Source organism: Sapajus apella, unplaced genomic scaffold (genome assembly GCF_009761245.1).
Source record: "Sapajus apella isolate SASKATOON/1434 unplaced genomic scaffold, GSC_monkey_1.0 scaffold78, whole genome shotgun sequence".
Taxonomy (NCBI): Eukaryota; Metazoa; Chordata; class Mammalia; order Primates; family Cebidae; genus Sapajus; species Sapajus apella.
In genome coordinates, this window is record NW_022437018.1 from 3,570,060 (window position 1) to 3,595,149 (window position 25,090).

The window sequence follows — 25,090 nt, forward strand, 5'->3', positions numbered from 1 at the left end:
GTGATAAATTTGGCTCCTTCTAATTTCTATACCTCCCATTTCTCTTTTCTGATTTTTCTGACTCCTTTCTCCAAAAAGGAAAATAAGATTGATGTATTTATGAAGCCTTTTGCCATTAAGAAATGTTAAACTTTTATGTAGGAAAAAAATCTGTCAGTTCTTCTGTAGCTTCATGTCTTGTTTCAGATGATTTTTCCCATCCCCCCCAGGCTAAAGACACATTGCATATTTTCTTCTAATATTTATAGTTTTCATTTTACATTTACATCTTTAATCCATCTGGAATTTATTGCTATATATTGCAGGAGATAAAAATCTAACTTTATTTTTTCCAGATGGATTGCAAAATTTCCCAACATCATTTGTAAAATTGGTCAGCCTTTCCTCACTGGTTTGAAATGCCACTTTAATCATATTCTAAATAGATCAGTTTTATTTTTTAAACCAGAGCTTAAAAACTGTAAAGGAAATGAAGTAGAGAACAAAGACATGAAAAGCCAGCAAAAAATCCACATTAAGTTAAAGTTGTGCACACACTATTTAATGCATATAATAAAATACAAAGGCCACTAATAGCAAAATAGTATAAATATAAATACTCCAGAGAAAATATTCTTATATGGTATTCTAGTAAGAAAGATTCAGAGGATGGAATGGATACTCATAAAATATAAGACCGTAGCAGTTAATTATTCAAACATTGTGTAAAGTTACTCCCTGCATATGGAAAGTTATTCGAAGCCTCAAAGCTGTAAACATCCTCCAGCTGCCTAGTTTAACCCCAAATCAGATGTTTCTGAGAGCAAATCAGAATGTCCACTGAGTAAAAAGCAAATTCTGAAATTAAAAAAAAAAAATAACAATCCTCTTTTCTTCTTGTAATTCAAGACTGTTTGGTTTTTCATTTGCGTCTCTGAGTCTCTGTAGTATATGTTACCATCCCTCTTCCTTGGCATCGGAGGAGGGCTAAAGTGGACAGAGACCTGGCATCTGCAATTCTTTCGCTCTTTTAACAGGAAAAGCTGGTTAAGAATTATCAAGAATTAAATGTCAAACAGATTATTACATTCAACTCCGAAACCTGGATAGAAATCTTAAGGCATGTGCCCCTGCAAATGCATGGCTCTCCAGGGCTTTGAAAAGTTTCAATTAAATAGTTGACAATTAGTATTATAATAGTGAATCCTGATATTCCTTGGTCATATCTATATGGTTCTGTAAGGCCTGAAGTGCTATTTGTTAGTGGAACTAAAATGGAGCCAAGAGTAAATTTATATCAGACTCTCCACTGGAACATTATAAAGAATGTTACTGGCCAATTCAAAATTTTATTTTATTATGCTATTGATACAGCTTAAATAAAAATTAAAAGAATAATCAAAGATAAAGACAGTTTACTAATATTACTATGTCAAGTCATGTCCTTTGAGAGTCATCCAGTAAGGGCAAAGGAAACGCACAAGATGATCATGAGGTGCGTTTTCACGCAGTATCATTGAAACATGCACATTGCGTTTTCTTTTACAAGTAGAATGATATGTTTTTAGGAAGGATATTTGAGTGAGCTTTAATCAAGCAATTAAATATCAACAAAGGTAATAATAGCAACAGCACCAACAGCTACAAATAAGCCATTTTCCTCAGGGGTTGGGGATTAATCTGTTGTGTGTCTGGGTGAGGGGTTATGATAGACGGGATGGCTTGCATCACATGATACAGGTGATGTAAGCAAGTTATCTTATTACAAATAAAATGTAAATGTAAACAAGTCCCAGGATGTCAACACATGGGAGGTAATTGATGTTCCAGCCACCTTATAACAAACACTTAGATGTTTTGAAACATTACATTATTTAGCATTCCACACTAAAAACAGGCAATTAACTGAATAAATCTGTACTATTTCATCAGGAGTCTTAGGACTGGCTATCATATAATTTAGGTTTAGGGTTTTTTTCCCGAATAAACTAAAGGAATGCAGATTGGTTTTTTTTCCTACTGTAAAGGCAGCCAGTCTAAGCGGGTGGGAGTACTGGCAGCTAGGTTAACAAATGCTGCCCTAAGCAGATTTTCCTGGAAAACCTTGCAGAGCCTGTGTCTATTTTTGCCACTATTAATTGCCAAGATGGTCCTGGATGCTCTTTGACTTCCTGACCCTCTAAATAAAGCTAGACTTTAGACAGACTTTTTATTTCTCAGGCCAGCAGAAGAGTGCTAATTACAAAATACTTTAATTTAAACACTAGAAACTCATTCACGAACCCAAGCCAAGTCTCAGATTTGAAAGCATTTAAAAATATCCTTGCAACAGCCGTACTACTTTATACTTTATCTATTTTTAGGGCCTCAGTGTTTGTTTTGCTGGAAGAAAAAAATTAAAACATGAAAAGTATGCCATGAGCAAATCTGCAATAATAAGCAGCACATACATGTTGTGGAAGAAAATATTCAACATAAAGCAGTCAACATAAAAACAGATTCTGCTGAGGCATTTTTATAAATAGCAGTTATTATTTTGCTTTCAACTGCTGAGCACTTTAAATAACATGCCCTTAAAAGTTGTCAAGTGCTCTATTTCATATAAATATCATTTCTTGATCTTAACTTTCATGAAATTATTATGGAAAATTATAAATGTATTCCATTAGTTCCATGTGTCATTTTACAGTCATTATATTGTTAAAATTAGAAGCACAAGGAAGAAATAAAAACATAACAATGGCGCTGAAGAAGCCATTTATGAAAAAATATGCATGACTCTGTATAAAAACAAAATCTGTTGACAAAAGTTTCTATAAAATATTTCAAATAGGTATCATGTCACCCAGAGATTTACAGATAAAATTGTCCCAACTGGCTGTCAATAGGTCATAAGAAATGAAGAGCATACCCTACTTAAATGTCCCTTTGAATTCTCGAGTATACTAATTTGGGGTAATTAGGTTTTGAACCCAAAACAACAGTTCTGGAACTGCGCGCCTCATGTAATTACTGCGATACACCCGAGCAAATTTTCACACTGTATCTTTAAAAGCAAAAATCACTTTAAAAGGTTCTGAATCACCTCCATCTGGAAAGTATAGAGGTATGTAAAGGAAAAGGATGGCTATTTCAATACTAGGAAAATGAAGTCTTAATGCAAGAAAATAAAGCGAATTGCCTGATTTCCACCACGGGGTAGCACATTCCGACTCCCGTGACTCAACAAGAGCTGTTGGCCGTGGGTGGGGCTGATGCAATCCTCCATCACCATGTTCCCTGAGACCAAAGGCCGCCCCCAGTAGTGGCGGTTCAGAGAAGCTGCAGCTTTGTTCGCTTCTGTGGCAGACACCAGAAACCATGGTAACACTTACAGGGCCCGAAACACCTTTATTCATTGCTTCAGAGCTTCTCTGCCTCAGCCCACATGATTCGACTCGGCAATATAGAAAATGGTGAAGTAGGGTTCAGAAAAATACTGACGAGCACTGCAAATCATGTTCAGAGTAGAAATTGTGACTTTGCTAGCATTTCACCAGTATTTCCTGCCTCGCAACTAACAGATGCGTAACCAAAATGGCTTGCTGTGAATTGTGTAGCATCCAAGCCAAAAGCAATAAAATTTCTGTAAGAGCATATGCGCCATGGCAGAATACATCAGCCCAGAAAAATGATTTTCCTGGGAAGGCCTGTGCAGCGATGAATAGGGCTCTCTATGATACGGAAGCTGGGCAGAGATTTTCGCTGCTTCCAGCCCACAGTGAGGTAATTTTAAAGGCCCTTTTCCCTTCATTTGTTCTGCATTCACTGAATGTACATTTTTTGATGTCAGAGGGACATTGCAGAAAAGATCACACAAAATAGTCTGACAATGGAGCCAAAGTTCAAAGCTTCTCTATTTTCAGGTAACAGCCGCGACAGTTTGTCTGCACTAAATCTTTCGAGGGCATGTCACTGTAACCCCTTCCATAGCTTTTCAAACAGTTCAAGACAAACAAATCACTTAGTCGTTGAGCAACTGTAACATCTGATACCATCACACAGAAGTTGTAGCAATAGTCACTAATCAAAGTTTCTTCCATTCCGTTGAAAAAAGAAAATTCCTCGGCTTTGGTTTAAGATCACCTTTTTATGCTCTTTTGAAAATTATTATATGCCAAGGTTGGGGGAGAAAAAGGATCCTCCCTATAAGAAGAACCAGAGAGTCAGGTTCTAGCCGAAGACCGCTGTCAGTCAATAACTATGGGGTGAGGTGGGAGTCCTCGGAGGTGACTGGGGAGCCCCTCAAAGGAATAGCCAGGCCTTCCTTAGACTCGCTCTGCCAGTCCCGCAGAGAGGGCCCACTCTCAGAGGTCTGTCCCCCGCAACGGTGTTCTCCTTTTGGGGCTTCTGACTGGCTTCTCAACGAAGCACGGACTGCCAATGCCAGCACCACCAAGCGGTAGAGCTGCAACACCACCACGAGGAAGTTCTTCGCGGCAAAGAACACCAGCATCTGATTGATGACTCTGAAATACGTCATCAGTATGAGACGCACGACAAGGAAGGGCCCATCTTGTATGAAGACGCTGATTCCGATGTTCCACAGATCCGCACTGTACTGGCAAAAGAAGAGGCTGGGAAATCCCCTCTCTGTCACAGACAAGGGGCACACGACATTCTGTACTGAAAACACAAGACCGACTAGTTACTATCTCTCTTGGAAGCATAGACATGTAAGACGATGACATGGGGACAAGTCATTAACCATGGGGGCTGTGCAAATAATAATTCTATGATTTAATTACAGAATGGAAATCAAATGGAATTATCCAGTAATTTAAATCTGGGTGGAACAAGTAAAGCACCCTGCCCTGTGGCTTGCATCCATGTAGGAAATGTAAGATCATGTAATTCTTACCCTGGGCAAAGCACAATTAAATAGATTCTAGGAACCAGGCATGGTCCCAAGTGCCCATAGCCCAAGCTCCTTGTGAGGCTGAGGCTGCACCATGAGGGGAATAAAGGAAACTGCCATTGTGATCCTGGGGTCCACAGTGTAAGGAGCCCTCAGAGTTGCATGATCAAGGCTTCAAGTCAGGAAGCATGACTGTCGCATTTTCCAGCAGCGAGTTGCTGGCGTGGTCACTTAAGACTTCCTAGGCCACAGTTTCTTCCTTTGAAAACTGGGATAACAATCATATCTGTGAGGAGAGGGGTCCTTATTCATTGACTCATTTTGTTTCCATTAGAATAACAGCCCTGCTTTCAGCCCACTTTTTCCTTCAATCTTCTCCTTAGGATCACAAATGATTTGTTTGATTGATAAGCTTGGGAAACCAAGCAAAGTGTACATGGCTCTGATCATTCTACATTCTCTTTTTAGGATCTGTTAGTTTACACACTCAGTCATGTGTGCAGATTGTGCTGTGAAGATTCAAGTGCTTATATTCAAATTCAAACTTAATTCATGTGAAATGTATTTTTCAAATGATGGAGGAAAAAAAGTCCTGAATAAATGCCATTGTTATTTTATTTTGTCCTAATTCCTTGTGCTTTTGTTTCACAGTTTGCAAGAAAGACTGAATATAATTACTGATTTTCCAGTTAAACAAAAGGAGGTCCAATCAACAGAAGAAACTTTTGTCTTAATTTCTCAAATGTAAATTTAATTCAGGGTCAAGGACAGAAAATAATCCTTTTATAATAATGAAGCCTTCCATTTGGAGTTTTCAAACAATGAATGCCTTCGTTTACTGGATCCTGCAAATATTATGAAGCTGCTTTGATATGGATGAACATAATGTACTGTTTGTTGGAAAATACAATAATGATTTAGTCAGAGGTAACATTTGGTCTTTGTTTTTCAAACAGCTGCATAACATTATCACCCCTGAAAGTTTACAAAATGTCTTTCTTAAATACAAATTTTCTTAGCAAGGCAATAAACCACAAGATACGGGAGGGTGAGGATCAGCAGAGTGAAAGACAAAAGACGAACCAAGGTAAGATCAATGGTAGCCTTTCCGAAGAAATGAGGGCCAGGAAATGGCTCCCAAAGGACTTTCTAACGGTATTAACTCAATATCTAAAATGATGGCACTTAATATTCTGTAAGTGGACACCAGCTTGATCAATGAATGTAGCATACCTTCCAGAGCACACTATGACAAAATGTGTGTGTGTGTGTTACTGACATATATTTGTTTGTAATTATTAATCAGTGATCTTGTTTTTGGTATTTCTTAAAAGCCACAGCAAGTTTTTCCATCCATTCTGTTAAGAATTCCAAAAAGTGAATGCTATGTTTAAAATGGCCTCAGACCTCTGAGCTTACAAAAATGAACCAAAAAAGATGGAGAAAAAAGTTCATATCCCTGTCCTAAGGGTTAATTCTAATCCTGAGGCTGTCAAATAGGGCGTCATAAAAAATAAAAAGTCAGGCTGAGGAAAATGTGATTATTAATTTCTAGAATTTCTTTGGAGTAAAGTGACATTCAGGAGAATTCTCAAATCAAAATTCCAGGGTTCCAAGAAGTTTTGGGATGACCCCAGATCAACACTGCTCAATTGAACTTCCTGTGGTGGTAGAAGTGTTCCATATTACTGCTGTCCAATATCGTAGCCATTGTGGCAACTGGGCGCATGAAATGTGGCTAGTGTGACTGACAAATTGGATTTTTAATGTTTTAAATTTTTAATTTATTTTAATTTAAAGAGCCATGTTATTGGTGGGTCCCCTGTTGGACAGTGCAGCTCTAGATCATCACTAGTATAAATTGCCTGAGAAACAGATTATGTCTTACAAAATCTTAGAGATTTATGTTTTTATTAAAGTAAGACCAATGGAATTCCAGGGACCACCAATGAGGACAATTTTGACTGCTTCTATGCCTTCTGAAGTTCCAATACATGGGTCTGACAAAAGAATGAAAATTACTTCTTACAAATAATGAGAGATAAAACTTTTATGGCAGCAACTTGCTAAGTAAACGGTATATTACTGAGTCATGACAAGAATATTCAACCCTAGTGACTATGATTATCATCCCTATTACATGGATGAAAAAAACTGAGACACAGATGTATTACCTGGTTTGCAGGAGGCCTTATAAATCATAACTGATGGAACTGCTGTTTGAAGTAAATATAACACTGTGCAATTATCTGCTCTACTATCTTAAGCTCACCGTGTACCACAGTGGATCCACTCTTCTTGGTTTTACTAAGTTTCAATCTACTTTCCTTCTAATCTGAACTAGAACTAACACTGGGATATAGACATGAAGATGCTCTCACTTGCCTTCTTAGCTTTAGCATAGTTTATAATCAAGAGGTGTAATTTTCTTTTCTTTGCACAAACATCAAGATACTTACCTGCCAGGTCAAGTGGAAACTGCAGCATGCTCCAAGTCCATATAACAAGGATGGCATAGACTAGTGCAGGGCTATTCCTGGAAAACAGACCAAATTTTAAATTTGTAATAAAAAGTATGATCCCATGAGGAAGAGAAAAATCTTCTCAGCTCATTTTTTAGTATATCTTTAATAAACCTCTTGTGGCCAAAATATCCAGTGATTTAATAAATCAGTGAAAAAATTTCTTGCATGATAGTAATGGAATAATAAAGAAGTGAAATATAAATAATCAGAGACTTAAAACCCAATGTATGCATGAATTATGACAAAGCCTCTTGGTCTCTTATTGCTGTCTTTAGTTTTACCAAATTATGGAAACATTATGGGAGGGAAATGATAGGGGAGGAAATGTAGCTATTGACATGGATATTCAAATGGCTGATTTCAAGGAATGTCAGCAGGGGAAATTAATAATTATTCTAAGAAACCAGGAATCTAATTGAAAAGATATTTCAAAAGAGCTAAATGATGCTCAAAAATTAAAAACACAACATTGAAAGAAAATTGTCATTAGATAGGGAAAAGTAAAGAGATAAATCTAATAAACGAAGATTTATACCAGATAGTAGAATGTAAGGCAAGGAATAAGCCTGTTTCATTCACCACTGTATCCTCAGTGCCTAGAACAGTGCTTGATGGATAACAGGCATTCAACATATATTTGTGGAAGAAATGGTTGAATGCACAAAAGCAGAGTCTATACTCAGACCAACATATGAATGTCCTAGACCTAGGAAAATGGTCATGAAGACTACAATCAGAAAGAATAGAGGATAAATGTGACCCTTTTTAACATCCTTTGCATTTCTACGATACAGAAATGCAAAGGATGTTAAAAAGGGTCACATTTATTTTTAGCAAAGATAGGAAGTCATCCATTTGAGCTTGGTGGTGTAATAACAGATTTTGTTTCCATCTTGTCAAGAGAGATTTTCAGATTGGAGAAGTCTGAAAAGCATCAGGGAGGAGTAATTGAAACCAAAAGAAATGAGGTGATTGTAAGGAATATCTTTAAATGCTTCAAGTGTAGAGGCATTAAATGCAAAATTGAATCTTTAAACTCTGAGAGAATTTGTAAATGAAGTTTCTACACCATCATTATCTGTTTTGGCAGTTAATGGTGGAGACAAGGTTGATGATAGAAAAATAAAGTCTTATCTTTCAAAATGAAGCAGAAATATGTCTTAAAGTGCAAAAGGCACATTTACTATTAATCTCTGTTAGATTATAAAAATTATTCTTTAAAAGATTTCTGAGAGCCCTTTTAGAAACAGACAGATATTACAAAGTGTCATCACAGCTTCTGTGAGAAATATTGCACTCAACTAAACTTAGCTCCTTTTTTCTAAAAAATATAGTTAGGATTACCAAGCAGGTAAAGCTGTAAAAGTTGATGACAGACATTCAGATTTAAACTAGGTTTCTGAAAAAGTCTCCCATAGTGTCCTCATTAACAAAACTAAGAAATATTCCAGGTGTGAATACTGTTAGATGGATTCCTGTGTAAATGACTCCCCGTAGGGAGACTCTCCAATGGGTTGCTGAAGGCTGTGCTTTTGATTCTTTTCTACTTCACATTTTATCATGACTTGGTTGACATTGATGGAAGGCTTCTCATATGCACATATGGCATGGACCGTGGATAGAAAACCAGTACCCTGGAAGACACAATCAGGATTCCAAAAGAAGTAACTGGATGGCCTAGATTAGAATAGAATTGGATATAAGAGATAGCATTTCACAGCAGCAGCCATAAAAAAAGGGCTCAAAGATTTTCCCTTACTATTATCTAATTATGAGTCCACAGTATGACAAAATTTACAATTTACCAAAATCAAATAAAATCATAGGTTGCTTCACAAGAAATATAATGTCTAAAATTTTAAATGTAAATGCCTTGGGAATTCAGACTATCACTTTTCCCTCTTTACACTGTCAATATCTATACACAACAGATCTTCAATAAGTGCCTGAATTTTTAAATAATTTTATATGCAGTTTCTGATTTCAGACGTACACGCCAGGCAGTTTTCTATGTTTAACTCTATGATCACAATCCTCATACCAACTCAACAAAGTAGACACAATTATTATCTCTATTTTACCAAGGAGGTGACAGAGACTTGGGAAGTTTGTCCAAAATAATCTGGTTATGAGTGTTGAGAGCAGAAATCAAAACTAGACAGCTGATTTCAATATCCACCCTTTCTACCATTACATTGTATTATTTCCATGAATGAAATGGAAACTTTTAGTTCTCCTCTATTCTACAATGTTCAGAACATACCTGAAATATTATGTGTGGTGCTTCATGTTTTAGGAGAAACATTTATAAAGTTTCCTGTACCAAAGGGGAAAAACCAGAATGGTAAAGGAATTCAGAGTCATGATCTATGTGAAATAGTTCAAGAAACTGAAAACTAGAGAAAATTCCTTAGAAGTTTTATTTCATATGTTTAAGGGCTATAGTGTGGAAAAGGAATGAAACATTTCTTTTGACTTGAGATGTCCAATTCAGGCTCAAAGGTTTTCAGTTGTATCTGTAAGAATTCAAATTTCATCACAATAGCAGAAAGTAGTTTCTAATAATATTACCTCAAATAGAACAAGTTGCCCCTTGGGGTTAGTATATCTTCTATCAGTGGAGTTTTTCAAACAAAGCCTATAGAAAAATTTGTTAAGGATATTTTGGCGAGGATTTTTCAATAGATGCAAAAGAAATTTTTCACAAGATCGTTACTTTTGAAGTTTCATCTAGTTCAAAACTTCAATAATTCTACCAAAAACTATGTTCAATTTGCCTGTGACGCAGTAGAAAGCAGTGGCAAAGCAGGGGGCTTTGGTGCCAAGAGACCAGAGTTCTAACACCAGCTCCAACTCTCACTGAAGAAATAGGATGTGAACTCTAATTCCAGATTGATCAGTTATTAGTTATATGAATATGAATTAGTAGTTTAACATCTGTATACTTTACCCATTTATATTGTGAAGAATACAATATTAATAGTTATTGGATTATATGATAATTTTATTAAGTATATTATTTAAATATGTCACACATATAAATCTCCTAGAACAGCATGTGACACAAGGTATTATGGTAGATCACTACAAGTTAGTTATTTTTGGTTTCATGTAATCTTGAGACTTTCTTAATTTTCCTTGCCTGATATGCCTTTGCTTATAAAATGGTGATAATAATGCTATTTACTTCATAGTGTGAATGTAAAGGCAAAATAACTTATTAAATTAAAGCATTTAAAACCTCTTAGCACACAGTGAGTGATAAACATTACATAATTGTAGCAGTGGTAATTTTACTGGTATGTCAACACACTTCTTAGAATCTTTATATATTATTCATCATCCTACAAAATAGGGATAAATGATATACTAAGCCTAGCCCTAAATGAATCCAACTTTAACCACACAATAATGAATGCAAGCTTTTTGAATATGCATATATTATCTATGCACACACAAAATATGGAAGAATGTGGATGCTGACATACTAGTAAGACATACTAGTAAAATTATCAAACACAATTTTGGAATAGTAAGTCAAAAAATTTTTAAAGCAGGCAAATATGAATTACTAGATTAGACAGTAAAAATTCTCAACAAGGTTAAATGTTAGAATGTAAATAAATCAGGGATGTTAATGGCAAACACTGAAGATCTGCAAAGGAATTTTGGGGGTGGATTTATTCACCACTGTCCCCATGTATGTAATCTCCTTCACAAATGTCAACTGAGAAGTATGTAAGTAGACAATGAACTTGATTCAGAGACCGACAAAAAAAAATCTTGGGAAGTTTAATTATTGACATTAGTATCATGTTTCTATTTGAAAAGCTAGGAACTGGCATTTGGCATATCAGCACACTCAATCTGGTGGTTGAAAATAAAAATAAAAAGTCATATTTTGCCAATTTGCTTAGCTATTTCTTTTTGGAAGTGTAAATATCCTTGTAGAAAAGAGAGAATCAGTGGATAGAATTTGTCTAGTTTCTTTTTTAATGACAAATACAATCAGAAAAGGAAAAAATAATTAAAAAGGAAGAAAAAATTAAGTATTAACCTATCCTAGAAGAAATATTTCTCCATCTCTTCCAGGTGAAAGAGAGATTGGCCTTAACTCTGCAAAATAAAGAGAAAACACAATGTAAACATAGGAAGAGTCTCCTTTGAATGGTCAAGTAATCACAGTGAAATGTTAGTAATGCTGTGAGAATAAATGATCTATTATTATGTTGGAGGGGAAAAAAAAGACTGCACAAATTGATCTCCAAAGATGTAAATGGCCAGGGAGCTCTTTGTGGCAATGATGTTGAAATTCTGACTTATGAAAATTTTGGAAGGTGGCTATAGCAAAACGAAAAGGTCAACAAATCCTCTTTCCAACAAACATGTATAATTCTAAGAAATTTGTCAAAACAACCATCAGGGCTTGGAAAATCAACCAAAGGCAAACAACAAATTGAGTAACATTTATTTGTGAAAAACTAGCCAAACTTCAAGTAAGAACAGTGGTAATCTGAAGCATTCTTACCCATATATTCATTCCCCTATCCCCAACTTGGCTATGTTTGTTTTTTGTTTTGTTTTGTTTTGTTTTAATTGCACTGAATGAAGTTAAACAGATGAGGAAGAAGTTATTCAAGACTATTGCAATGCAGGAGAAAAGATTAAACTGAACTCTGCTAAAACAAAAAGTAGCAGAGTTTTCAAAAACTGGGGTGACCTACTTGAACAGTACTGGAGAATGTCAGGATGGGGGTTAGTAAATTTGATTAGGCCACTTGTGTTTGGTAATTGGCACTTTTCAAAGTAGGATCTTACCCTCTCACAGAGGCAGGGAGATAGGGGCTCCGTCTTTCATTAAGACTGCATTTTAAGAGATGGCTCCCAGGTCCTTGAGAAAGATATTGTTGGATTGCAAACTGGCAAGAGGCTGGAAAATGTACATCTTAAAGGGACAGAAATAGAATTTATGATATCAAGTTTCTTTTCATAAATCCTCTATGAAAAGATAAGGTAGGGACCTATATTCAGAAAAAAGAATGTCTGAAGTTGATTCAAGTTGTGGGAATGGTAAGACTATCTTGATCAGTTAAAGTGGTAATTTTTACCAGTGACAGCTTTAGAGTGGAGGATGAAATCTCACACTCAGCAGTGAGTCAATAAAAGTAACAAACTTGATTGGAAATGATTTTAAAAATCTGTAGCTTGCTACTTTGAGATTGCAATCCCAATTGGAGTGAATAACAAACTAACTTTAAATTTAATAGAGAGATTCTTAAAAGGAGAGCTATAGAAGGGCTAGATGAATATTCCTGTAAGCTTGGCTGACTGAGAAACTGCAGGCATGTTCAGGGAAGGCCCAAAAGGGCCTAGTGAAAATCAAAAGCTGAGGCAGACATGAAAATATCTTGAACTCTCAATGTGCTACCCACTCCATACACAGATCTTCAGGGAGCAGAAGTCATAAGGGCTCACGGTAGTTGATTACAATCTGCCCAAATTACTGGCTGATCAAAAACTACATAGTTATAGGTGTAACCACTAAGATGTCAGCTAAAAATAAAACTAGGAATTTTTTGAAAATCTAAGACATCAGTGACTACAATCCAAGGAGATTTAACAATTCAATTTTGCATACCTAAATACAGAGCCCCAAAATGCATGAAACAAAAACTGAAAGTATTTAAAAGAGACAGTATTTAGACATTCCAACAATTACAATGGAAGATTTCAGTATTCTACTTTCAGTAATCAATAGGACAACTAGACACAAAATCAGTGAGGATACAAAAGAGTTGACCAACACTATCAACCAATGTGTGTAACTAACATTTTATAAAACTTCCACCCGACACCAAGTAAAAACAAATTCTTCTCAAGTACACACAGATCTCCAGATAGGCTACATAGTAGACCATAAAGTAAGTCTCCACAAATTTAAAAAGATTGAAACAATTTAAAGTAGATCCTCAGACTAAAATAGAATTAAAGCAGGAAACAACAGAAAACAGTCTAAGGGATCCCCATATGCTTGGAAGTTAAACAGTCAATTTCTAAACAACCCATGTCAAAGAAGAAATCACAGAAAAAAATGTAAAATATTTTGAACTGCATTAAGTAAAAAAAAAAAAAGACATATCAAATGTATGAGATGCTGGCAAAGCAATGCTTAGAGGAAAATTCATAGCTTTAGATATCTATAATAGAAAAGATGAAAGGTCTCAAATATAATAGAAAATACGAAAGATCAGTAATCAAATATTGCCTCTGAAGAAATTAGAAAAAAAAGAAGAGCAAATTAAATCCAAAACAAGCATAAGGAAGGAAAAATTAAACATCAGAACAGAAATCAATGAGGTGGAAAACAGAATAACAATAGAAAAATCAATAAAACCAAAGGCTGTTTATATTTAAATAACAACAAAATCAATAAACCTGACCAAACCAAAAAAGTAAATAACAGCCCTTCCTCTCACCCCCTAAAAAAACAAGAGAGAAGGCAGAACTTGCTAAACTCAAGAATGAAAAGGAGGATACCAAACGTCACTCCACAGAAATTAACACATGTATAGTGAATATTATGGACAATTTTATGACAAAAATCTACAACTTAGATAAAATGGAAAAATTCCTAGGAAGGAAAATGTAACCAAAACTGATTTAAGAAGAAATAGAATATCTAAATAGACCTATAAAAAGTAATAATATTAAATTGATAATTTAAAAAATCTTCCCACAAAAAAAAAACAAAAAAAACAAAAAAGAAAACCTTAGTCCAGATGGCTCCTTAGGTGAATTATATAAAATATTTAAAGAAGAACTAAGACCAAACCTATGTAAAATCTTTGAGAAAATAAAGAAAGGATGCTTTTCAAGGTATTTGATGAAGTCAGCATTACCAAAGATAGAAAAAGATATCATTAGAAAAGTATACTACAGATCAATATGCCTCATAAGCAAATGTTAGCAAACTGAATCCAATAACATATAAAAAATATCACAGACTAGGTACAGTGGCTCACACCTATAATCGTAGCATTTCAAGAGGCTTAGATGGGGGGACTGATAATAGGAGTTCAAGACCAGACTGGTCAAAAAAGGGAGATCCCATCTCTACAGAAAAATAAAATAAATTAACCAGGTGTGGCACGTGCCTGTGGTCCCATCTGCTTGGGAGACTGAAGTGAAAGGATTTCTTGAGCCCAGGAGATCGATGCAGTGGTGATCACACTGGGTGGTGCCTGGGTCTGGGCTAATGGGCAACACTTTGTCTCAAAAAAGAATAAAAGTTTATATGTTATAATAAAGTGGAGTTTATCTCCGGGAGTCATGGTTGTTTTAATATTGGAAAATTAATTAGTGTAATATACCATTTTAATAGAATAAAAGACAACCAACACATAATTATCTCAATAAAAGCAGGAAAAGGATTTAACAAAATTTAACACTGACCAAAAAATAATTCTCAATAATCTAGAACTAAAAGGGAATTTCTTCAAACTAGTAAAGGGCATCTATACAAAATTCACAACTACTATCATCTTCAACAGAGTAAGATAGAATGCTTATCTCTTGAGATTGAAATGCTCACTCTTACTACTTCTATTTGACTTTGAAGGACATTCTTGCCAGTGCAATAAGGCAAGAAAAATAAATTAAAGGCATACAGATTAGAAATAATCAAAACAGTCTGTTCACAAGTGGCATGATCCTATAGAGAGAAAACTTAAGGCATCAAACTAATAAGCAAGTTTAGCATGGTTGTAGTAATAGATCATCATATAGAAGTAAACAGTGTTTCTATTATAGCAGTGAAAATAAAATTTTTAAAAATTCCACTAACAAGACCATCAAAAAGAATAAATACTTAGGAAATAATTAAGCAAAGCAGTACAAGACTTGTACACTGAAAATTACAAAACATTGCTGAGAGAAATTAAGGAACATCTAAATAAAGGACAAGACATTTTATGTTCACAGATTGGAAAATTTAATATTGTTAATATGACAATTCTTCCCAAATTGATCTTCATATTCAATTTATTCTTTACCAAGAACATGGTATTTTTTTTTAATTTTTTTAACCTTTTTTTAGAACTTGAAAAGAGAATCATAACAATTATATAAAAATGCAAAGCACCTACTATAGCTAAAACAAATTTTAAAAGAATAATTATGGAAGACTTACAATATGCAATTTCAAACTCACTCTAGCTACATAATCATGATAGTGTGGTATTGGTATAATGATAAACATATAAAGCAATGGAACACAATAGAAAGTCTTGAGAAAAACCTTTACATCTGTGATCCATTGATTTTTTGACAAAAATGCCAAGACAGTATAATAGGAAAAGAATCCTTTCAACAAATGGTATTGGGAAAATTAGTCTCAGCTGGAACAGGACAGTGCCAAAAGTGAAAAATGAACTTGGAGCCTTACCTCCCACTGTACACAAAAATTATGTAAAAACAGGTATTAGAAATAAATGTAAGAACTAAAACATAGCTCAGACTGGGTGATTTATACAGAAAAAAGGATTTAATGGACTTACAGTTCCACATGACTGGGGAGCCCTCACATTTATGGGGGAAGGCAAGGAGGAGCAAATCACTTCTTACATGGATGACAGCAGGCAAAGAGAGCTTGTGCAGGAAAACATTTTAAAAACCATCGGCTCTTATGAAACTCATTCACCATCACAAGAACAGTGCAGGAAAGACCTGCCCCCATAATTCAATCACCTCCCACCGGGTTCCTCCCACGACATCTGGGAATTGTAGGAGTTAACAATTCAAGATGAAATTTGGGTAGGAACACAGCCAAATCATAACAATAAGAAAACAAAAGAAAGGGTATTTCTCATTTAGGGTTAGGAAAAATATTTCCTAGATATGGCATCAAAAATGTGAAAGAAAATATTAATAGATTTGAACTTCATCAAAATTTTAAAAACATGTTTTTCAAAAGACAACATTAAAAAATAAAAGAACATGCTGTATACAGGGATGAAATACTTATATTTAGATATTTGATAAAGGACTTGTATCAAGGATATATAAAGAGCTCTTACAACTCAATAAGAAAAAGACAATCCAATAAAACATGAACAAAAAATTTCAACAGTCATATCACCAAAGAAGATATATGAATAGTTCATAATACCATGAAAAGATGCTCACCAACATTAGTTGTTAAAGAACTGCAAATTAATGTCCCCATAAGATATCACTACACATTTGCCAGAAGGATATAATAAAAAAAACTGGGGGAAAAACAATTGTTGATAAGGATGCAGCAAAAATGGAATCCTCATACATTGCTGGTAGAAATATAAATTAATAAGGCTATTTTAGAAAAATCTCTTCAGATTATTAAAAATTAAACTTGTACTTAACATGCAACCAGTCATTCCACTCTTAGATGTCAGCCAAAGAGAAATGAAAACACAGCCAGGCAAGAGTCTGTCAGTGAATGCTCATAGCAACATCATTCTTAATAGCAAAAAGCTGAGAGTTCTCCACATGTACGTCTACTACTGAATGGATAAGCAAAATGGGTATAAGCATTTAATGGAACACTATTTAGTAATTAAAGAGGAGCTAAACATGAAACAACATGGATGAATCCCAGAAACATTATGCTACATTAAAAAGCCATACACAAAAGAGCACACATTTTATAATTCAATTTCCATGACATTTCTAGGAAAGAAAAATCCACAGAGCATAAAGTATATCAGTGGTTGCCTGCTAAAAGTAAATATTGGCCTGTAATCCCAGCACTTTGGGAGGCCTAGGAGGGCAGATCACCTGAGGTTGGGAGTTGGAGACCAGCCTAACCAACATAGAGAAACCCCATCTCTACTAAAAATACAAAATTAGCCAGGTGTGGTGGCACATGCCTGTAATCCCAGCTACAGAGGAGGCTGAGGCAGGAGAATCTCTTGAACCCAGGAGGCGGAGGTTGTGGTGAGTCGAGATGGCACCATTGCACTCCAGCCTAGGCAACAAGAGGGAAATGCCATCTCGAAAAAAAAAAAAAAAAAAGCGAAGATTGACTGCAAACAGCCACACGAACCTTTTGGGAGTGATGGAAATGTTCTAAACCTGGATTGTGGTTATGGATAAACAAATCTATAATTACTAAATATCATTAAACTATAGAATTACAGTTAAACTTTGTTATTTAAACTATAACTTCATAAAGCCGTTAAGAAAAAAATTGAAGAATCAGGATTTACAAGCCCATGTAAATGCATAAAACAGGCAGATGAACTTTAATGTGAGCCAAAGGAAGGACGTGTATCTAATAAAAAATAGAATTTGACATACTAGCTAGAATATAGGGGAAAGATTTAGACATTGTGATAATGCAGATAACATTGTAGGCTTCATCCTAAATCTATAAGCCCAAACTATGGAATAAAACATTAGAGAAAAATTAAATGTAATAATAGGCAATGCTGAGTAGGCTACGATGAAGTGATTCTTTCTTCTATTAGATATAAATATCTTTTACTTATGTATTAAGATTATTCTTCATGATTATCCTCTTGAGCCCAAAAGCAAAGACTTCCCAGTGGGAAGGGATTAAGGGCCTCCTTCTTTGAAAAGATAGATATTTGCAGTGTCCATTCTTACGATATAGGTGAAACCCAAAATGGGAAATCAGAATGTGGAAGCTAATTTTTAGGAGAGAGAAAAATTTTTAATTATTTCCGGGATTTGACTTTGGGAGGGCTTTTGTGAGGATGGATATTTGAGTAATAGAGGCACATAGGACTTGAATGGGAATTACAGAAGGCTATTGTCACAATGTGATAATGTTGAAAATGAAAATGCCTTCAACCTGCGATAATGACAATTGAAAACAAATTTTAAAAGCATTAACCATTAAAGACTGTGATATAATGTATTGAGCTCCATTCAACATCAGCTTTCCTGGGATATTACACAAGTTTAAAATCATAAAAATATGTATTTATAAAGCATACAGATTAATATGTAGGTGAGAGGAAAGTAGGAGTATTTATGGTGTCTTGAAACATCAAGTGCTCCCTAAATTCTTGCTAAAGTGAGACAGTCTTGATTGGGATAAGACTGTGTGTCATTTTACTAACACTTGCTCGCAGTTTGTTCTCCAATCTCTGCCTAGCTCAGTGCTTGACACATATTAGATAACCAATCAGTGGTGGGTGAGTGAAAAAATGCCTTAAAATTTTCAAGGTTTGGGGGTTTTTGTTTATTTGGGGTTTTTGTTTGTTTTGCTGGGTAATTTAACTTTTATTCATGAAAGTATTCAATATTCAACCTTTATTGGAAAAAAGATCTATAAATTGCTCCTTGGTGCCACTTCTGGAAGGGACTACTAATAGTTCATTAAGATAACTGAGTTAGGCATTTCTTGCAATGCTATGACTGGCCCCACAAAACATATCCCTCCTTAATACCTCTTTTATTATCCTGTTCCCTCTCATCTTCCTAAATGTTCTGCATGTACATCTTTATTTCTACGTAGGTGGAGTTAATTATCTTTCTATTGTGATGTCCCTGTCACCATAGATGTTTATTTTTATATGCTCTGTCATGATTTCTTCATGTTTTTCTTGTGACAACATCAATTCCATTTGAAAACACAGGCTTGGCGCCATGGCTCACGCCTGTAATCCCAGCACTTTGGGAGGCCGAGATGGGTGGATGTGGATCACGAGGTCAGGAGTTCAAGACAAGGCTGGCCAATATAGTGAAACCCTTACTCTACTAAAAATACAAAAATTAACTGGGTGTGGTGTCCCGTGCCTGTAACCCCAACTACTCAGAGGCTGAGGCGGAAGAATCACTTGAACCAGAGAAGAGGAGGTTGCGGTGAGTCGGGGTCATGCCACTGCACTCCAGTCTGAGCAACAGGGCAAGACCCCGTCTCAAACAAACAAACAAAAAAAAAAAATAGAAAAGAAAATACATTATACAATGTGAAGCACTGACCATATGTATAACATTAAAACTACAGAACTAAAATCAACACTTTGAAGATAATGAATCAATTTAGATTGGTTTTAAAAGGATATGTCAACTTAATAAGCTATAAGAAAAATTAGTATAGATAAAACAGGAAATTATCTTGTAAAGGTAGCTCATGGTTATAAATATAATTTGTGCTATAATTGGGGTATTAAATTTACTTGGTAAGTTAGTGTATTTTGTTGAGCTTTATGTTTTGTTGTTTGAGAAACACAGCATAAAGTAAACTGTAGCATTAAAAGCCAGCCTCATTCCAATTTATTTTTATGGCATAGTGCAAAGCAACCCAAGCTTTAAGTACATTCAGGCACTGAGACTTAAATCCCTAATGGTAAGAAAGTCGTTCTATAAACGGATGTGATCATGGGTTCTGAGTTTATTTGCTTGTGGCAAAACAAAGAGTACCAACTCAATAAGTTTTAATTTATAGGCATCTACACCAGAAAGCCTTTGGGCACTTTGAACAAAACTGACTAAAAATAAAATTTAGTAAAATAAAATCTTATCTGCCCCATTCTCCATTTACACCAGGGAATGCAAATCCCCAAACGGATAGGGAGAGATTTTTCCATGTCTTCTCTCAGTGCTCTCGTAAATTATAGCTATGCTGTGTTCTCGGAGAGGATTTTATGCTTGGCTATGCTTCTGACACTTGGGAATGGAAAGGAGGAGCTGGGGATGGTCATTCCACTTCAGAAGGTTGTCAGAGAACCATGATTCTATCTAACCTGTGGTTGTGAAAACATGCAGAGCTTTTCTGTTCTTGTCCACAGGGAATATTATGTGTCCCTTTCTCTAGCAGATATCTCCCTTGTGTATTTAAAAAAAAAAAACATAAAGACTGTGCTGCTTTCTGATATGTAACTAAATAGCAGCAAATTTTCTGATCCTAACATTGCATATGAAATACACTGAAAATTCTTATTCATGTGAAATGCAAGTCACAGAACAAAGAGACAAGTGCATGGTCTTGACCTTGAAAACAAGGTGTTTTGCTGTAAAGAATGCTCACCTCACATTTTGTTCTTCCAGGGTCTCACTTGTGAATTCCAGTATGTCAGCGGCTGTCCCCACAAACATAAGAAGAAGTTGAGAGAGTTGATCTCGAGTGATCCCACCTCCAATGGGTAGAAGCCATCTTCCAATTATTAGCATTAACAGGAATGTCTGATGGAGTCCCAATGTCCAAACTTTCTCACATACTGTAGATAAGTTATTCACAAAAACTTTGGCCTGTTTAACAGAAATCCCATACAGACAGAAGGATTATGAGTCACCATATGAGAGAGAAGTATTTTCTTCACCATTGCTTTCAATCAGGAGTTTGCTTTTGTGGACCGTCATTTTCAGTAGTTATTCTTTATTTACCAAAGAAAGTAAAAACGCCTTTCAGCTGAATATTCGGAAAAAAAATAAAAAACTAATGTGGTCCTTAAGATGGGGGTGGCTATAACTAGCAAGTAATTTAAGCCTTAAACTTACTAGTGGGATTGGACCATATGGTATTTAAAGAACCAATTTTACAATGTTTTAAAGATCATGTCTCATTTTATTATACTGTGTAAGCAAAGAATAACACATAGCAAAGTTTTATAAAATACACATTAATATCATAAAAGTTTCCTATGTTTTTCTTTAATAGATTTTTAAATCTAAATGTACTAATGTTGAGATATTTGTAGCATTGCACAAATCTTCCCTTTTTTTGCCTTAAAACTATATTATATCTAAACATAAAAATGTAATAATGCTTATCAATTACCTAAATGTAAAGAAAGAGAACTATAAAATTATTATTTTTATTCTGAGTACTTAATATGTTATTCAATAATCCATAAGCTAGCAAGTAAATTTTACTCTGCCATTATCCTTAGATTCAGAGAAACTTACATGCCACTATATTCTGGATGACAACTCTTGCCTAATTACCTTTTAAATAAGTCTCAACATATACTATTGCCCCTACAAAGACTTAGGTCTTAAGTGGATAATGATTCCAACTTATTTATGCAAGTGACTTAACTATGCTTGTGCAAAATTCATTTACCTCTCTTCATCACTTGCTGATATCAAATGCACACGGGAGGATAAAAGACGAGGCACGATGCTATGCTGATTGAAACCATACATGAAAATCAATAATCTTCCATTTGTACACTTTCTTATATTACTACTATGAAACTTCACATACAACATATTTAATTAATACAGGAAGCACATTAGTAGATATTAATATATTTGATTGTCAGATAAAGAACTTAGAGAGAAACTAAGTGATTTGTCCAGAGTGATATAAATAGTGATTGGAGCATGAATTAGAAACCAAGGTTCATTCCATTAAACCTCACAGAACTAATAGTATGTCTTATTATTGAAAGTATGTTTCAGTGATTGGTGCCTTTTTCTTTTTAAATGGGTCATGGTCACTTTGCCAAATATCAGACTTATGAAGAAAAAGGAAGTAATTGTTTTGGATAGAAATCTCCATTTTATTGATAAACATCTACAAAATACATATGGTGGAGTTCCTATCTAATTCAATAAGACAAGAAAACAAAATAAAAGGTATAGGGATTGGGACAGAAGAAATAAAACTGTCTCTGTTCACAGTTGACAAAATTATCTGGATAGAAAATCCCAAAGAACTGACAAAAAAATAAACTCCTGGAACTAGTAAACATTTATAGCAAGGTTGTGGGATAAAAGGTTGATATACAAAAGTCAATCTCTTTCCTATATACTAGCAAAGAATAAATGAAGTTTGAAACTGAAAACAAAATGCCATTTTTATTGGCATCCCCAAAAATGTCATGTAAGTTTATCAGTTTTAACAAATGTGCCACTCTGGTGCAGGGTTTTGATGGATGGGAGGCTGTGTGTGAGCACAGAGGAAATGGGAAATCTCTGTACCTTCCTCTCAATTTTTGCCAGGAATCTAAAATTGCTCTTAAAACATTAAGTCTTAATACTATCATATCCTAATCTTTTAATTATATCATTCCTTCACAAATGTATATGTCACTCATTGTGCACACTTTATCCTCTTTAAGTGTTCCTTTATGATTCATATTAAATATATTTATTAATATATATAAAACATATCAATGTATATACTTATGCATGTTAAATATGTTTAATAATTTAAAAATATTATTATTTTGTGAATTCCTGAGCCAAACAATTGTTAGCTTCCTTCAGAAAAGAATTAGCGGGGAGAGGTGTATGGCATGTAATTAAAGATTATACCATGTCCACCATTTACTAGATCCTTTAATAAAACAGTGGAAAAAGCTCTCACCGTCTCAATGAGATCATCAGCTCTGTTGGTTTGTTCACTGGATGTCAGTGTTTGATTCAAGGCTTCTTTTCTGCTGGTATTCTGTGATGTTCCTTCAACCTGGAAGCTGCAATACTAAGAATGGGGTCAGGGAAGGCAATTACAGCAGAAAATTAGCTCAATAAGATAGAGCTCAAAATGGCTTCAATCTGTTCAAGAGATTATGAGCAGATATGCAGAGCTTATATACCACATGCATAAACATTTCCAAAAATCAAAATATAGGCTTGAGGTTGAAAACTACTTTTTAATCAATACGAAAGGAGCATCAACTACACAAATCTTATTTTTCCATAGGTCAATGAGGATGTAAATATTCTGAGTCATTGCAGACAGCTTTAGAATTTATAGATTGGTAACTAAGATTCCTTTATTGAACCCTGCAAGAATTTAAAACCAAACAAACAACCAGTGACAACAATAAAACATATATGATCCTGGTCAAGGAAACTACAGTGTTCTTTTTTTCTTTTACTACTTTTATTTTATGTTTTGGGGGTTCACGTGCAGGTTTGTTACATGGGTAAATTCCATGTTGTTGAGGCTTGGCGTGTGAAGAATCCCATCACCCAGGTAGTGAGCATAGTACTTGATAAGTAGCCTTCCAATTCACATTTCCCTCCATCCCTCCCCTCTCAAGAAGTCTCCGGTGTCTGTTGTTCCCACCTTTGTGTCCATGTGTATTCAATTTTTACCTCCCACTTATAAGTTAGAACATGTGGTATTTGGTTTTCTGTTCCTGTGTTAGTTTGCTTAGAATACTAGCCACCAGCCGCATTCATGTTGCTGCAAAGGACATGATTTTGTTATTTTTATGGCTGTGTAGTGTTCCACAGCGTGTGCCTATGTGTGTGTGTATGTGTGTGTATACAGTATTTTAAGAGTTTATTTCTTATCCAGAAAACTCTTTATTTAAAATATCATTTCTTAAGTAAACAATCCAAGCATTTTCAATTCTGCCTGTCAAGCACTGTAACAACCTAAAAAATTAGCATGTTCACCCACCAAAACATACATTTTAGTGACAGTTTAAAAGCCAATTTGGGTTTATGGAAAATTCAACAATACACATAAAAAATGGCATTTTCCTTTCTTGTTTCTTCATTTTGTATGAGAATTTCTGCAAGTGAATTGTGCATGATATTTATCCACCAGATGCTGGGAATCTAAGGGAAAGTAAGAGAAGGAAAAATTATATAAGAGAAGAAAGGTGTGGCACTTGAAAATGTAAATGTACCCAATGCATATTTTACAAACTGGTTTTAAAAAAAATGTTGAAGGTCTTTCAAACATCTGCAGTGCTAACGTATTTTTGAAACAACACACAGGCACCATCACCACCACTACAACCACCACACATCCATGATCACATATTTGTATTTAGAGGACTTATTTTTTTAAAAAATTAAAGCTGTAAGAAGTGTGTTTTTCTTAATTACTCTGGATACAACATTGACTATTCTATAAGTTACTTGAAAAAGCAGAAAAGAAAGTCTGCCAGAAGCTACTTTTTCTACTCTCTATCCAAACAACTAGTATTATGGTTGAAATGACAAGAATAATTAAGAAAAATGACCATATGCCATATCTCTAGGAGCAAAAATACAATTGTTTGCATACTTTGTGTGTGTGTGTATGTGTGCAGCTAAGGCTCCAAAAAAGATAATGAAGATAAAAATTAAATCTTGAACCAAACAACAAATTTTTATTGCAAAGCATTTTGGTGACTCTATTTAAGATTTATTTCAATAGGAAACACATTTTGATCACTTTGTAGGCATGAAAACAGACTCTGTATTAAAAATTGTAACATTAATATGTTTTTGACATTCTCATCACTAAATGTGCATAAACATCTTGTTATTTAAGAAAAACGGCCATGCTTTAGTGCAGTAGAAGATAACTTGGGAGCAAATAACTTTGTAGTTATGTATTATGGTATTAAGACTTATCTGAGTTGCTCTCCACACTTGTTATACTATTTGTCATAGATTGATGAGATTGTCCTTTAAGTGGCCTCTGCATTGGGACTGCAATGAACTAGTGACTTGACTCTTAAAACCTAGCCTGATCTGTATTGTTTTGGGGGTTATTTTGTTTACATTCTGCCTTGGATAGGTGAGTTCATGTAGATTGTCTGGGTACCAACATGCCTTTTTTTTTTTTTTTTTTTTTTAACAGGCTATGTCTATTAAACTCTTATTAGCTTCAAAAATATTCCTTTGGGTCAAACAAGACTCTGAAAAAAACAAGACCAGAATGTTTCCACTACTTTAATTGTGCTACTTCATAAATAGACCTAAAAGCTAAGGTCACAATCATTGTCAT

General features: G+C 34.8%; 1 protein-coding gene across 3 annotated transcripts in view; it reads right to left on the bottom strand.

Moving 5' to 3' along the window:
* Window positions 1-519: 519 nt before the first annotated feature.
* The window catches only part of TMEM26 (transmembrane protein 26), a 45,015-nt gene continuing 20,444 nt past the window's right edge, over window positions 520-25,090 (bottom strand). Inside the window, exons 3-6 of one of the 3 annotated variants that reach the window (XM_032252566.1) lie at window positions 22,724-22,837; window positions 20,438-20,658; window positions 7,336-7,412; window positions 520-4,644 (exon numbers count right to left, since the gene is read on the bottom strand). In XM_032252566.1, the coding sequence (XP_032108457.1) occupies window positions 4,220-4,644; window positions 7,336-7,412; window positions 20,438-20,658; window positions 22,724-22,837 (837 nt within the window). In that variant the 3' untranslated portion in view covers window positions 520-4,219. The remainder of the gene's footprint in view (window positions 4,645-7,335; window positions 7,413-20,437; window positions 20,659-22,723; window positions 22,838-25,090) is intronic. The other 2 variants (XM_032252567.1, XM_032252568.1) reach the window with 2 other exon arrangements.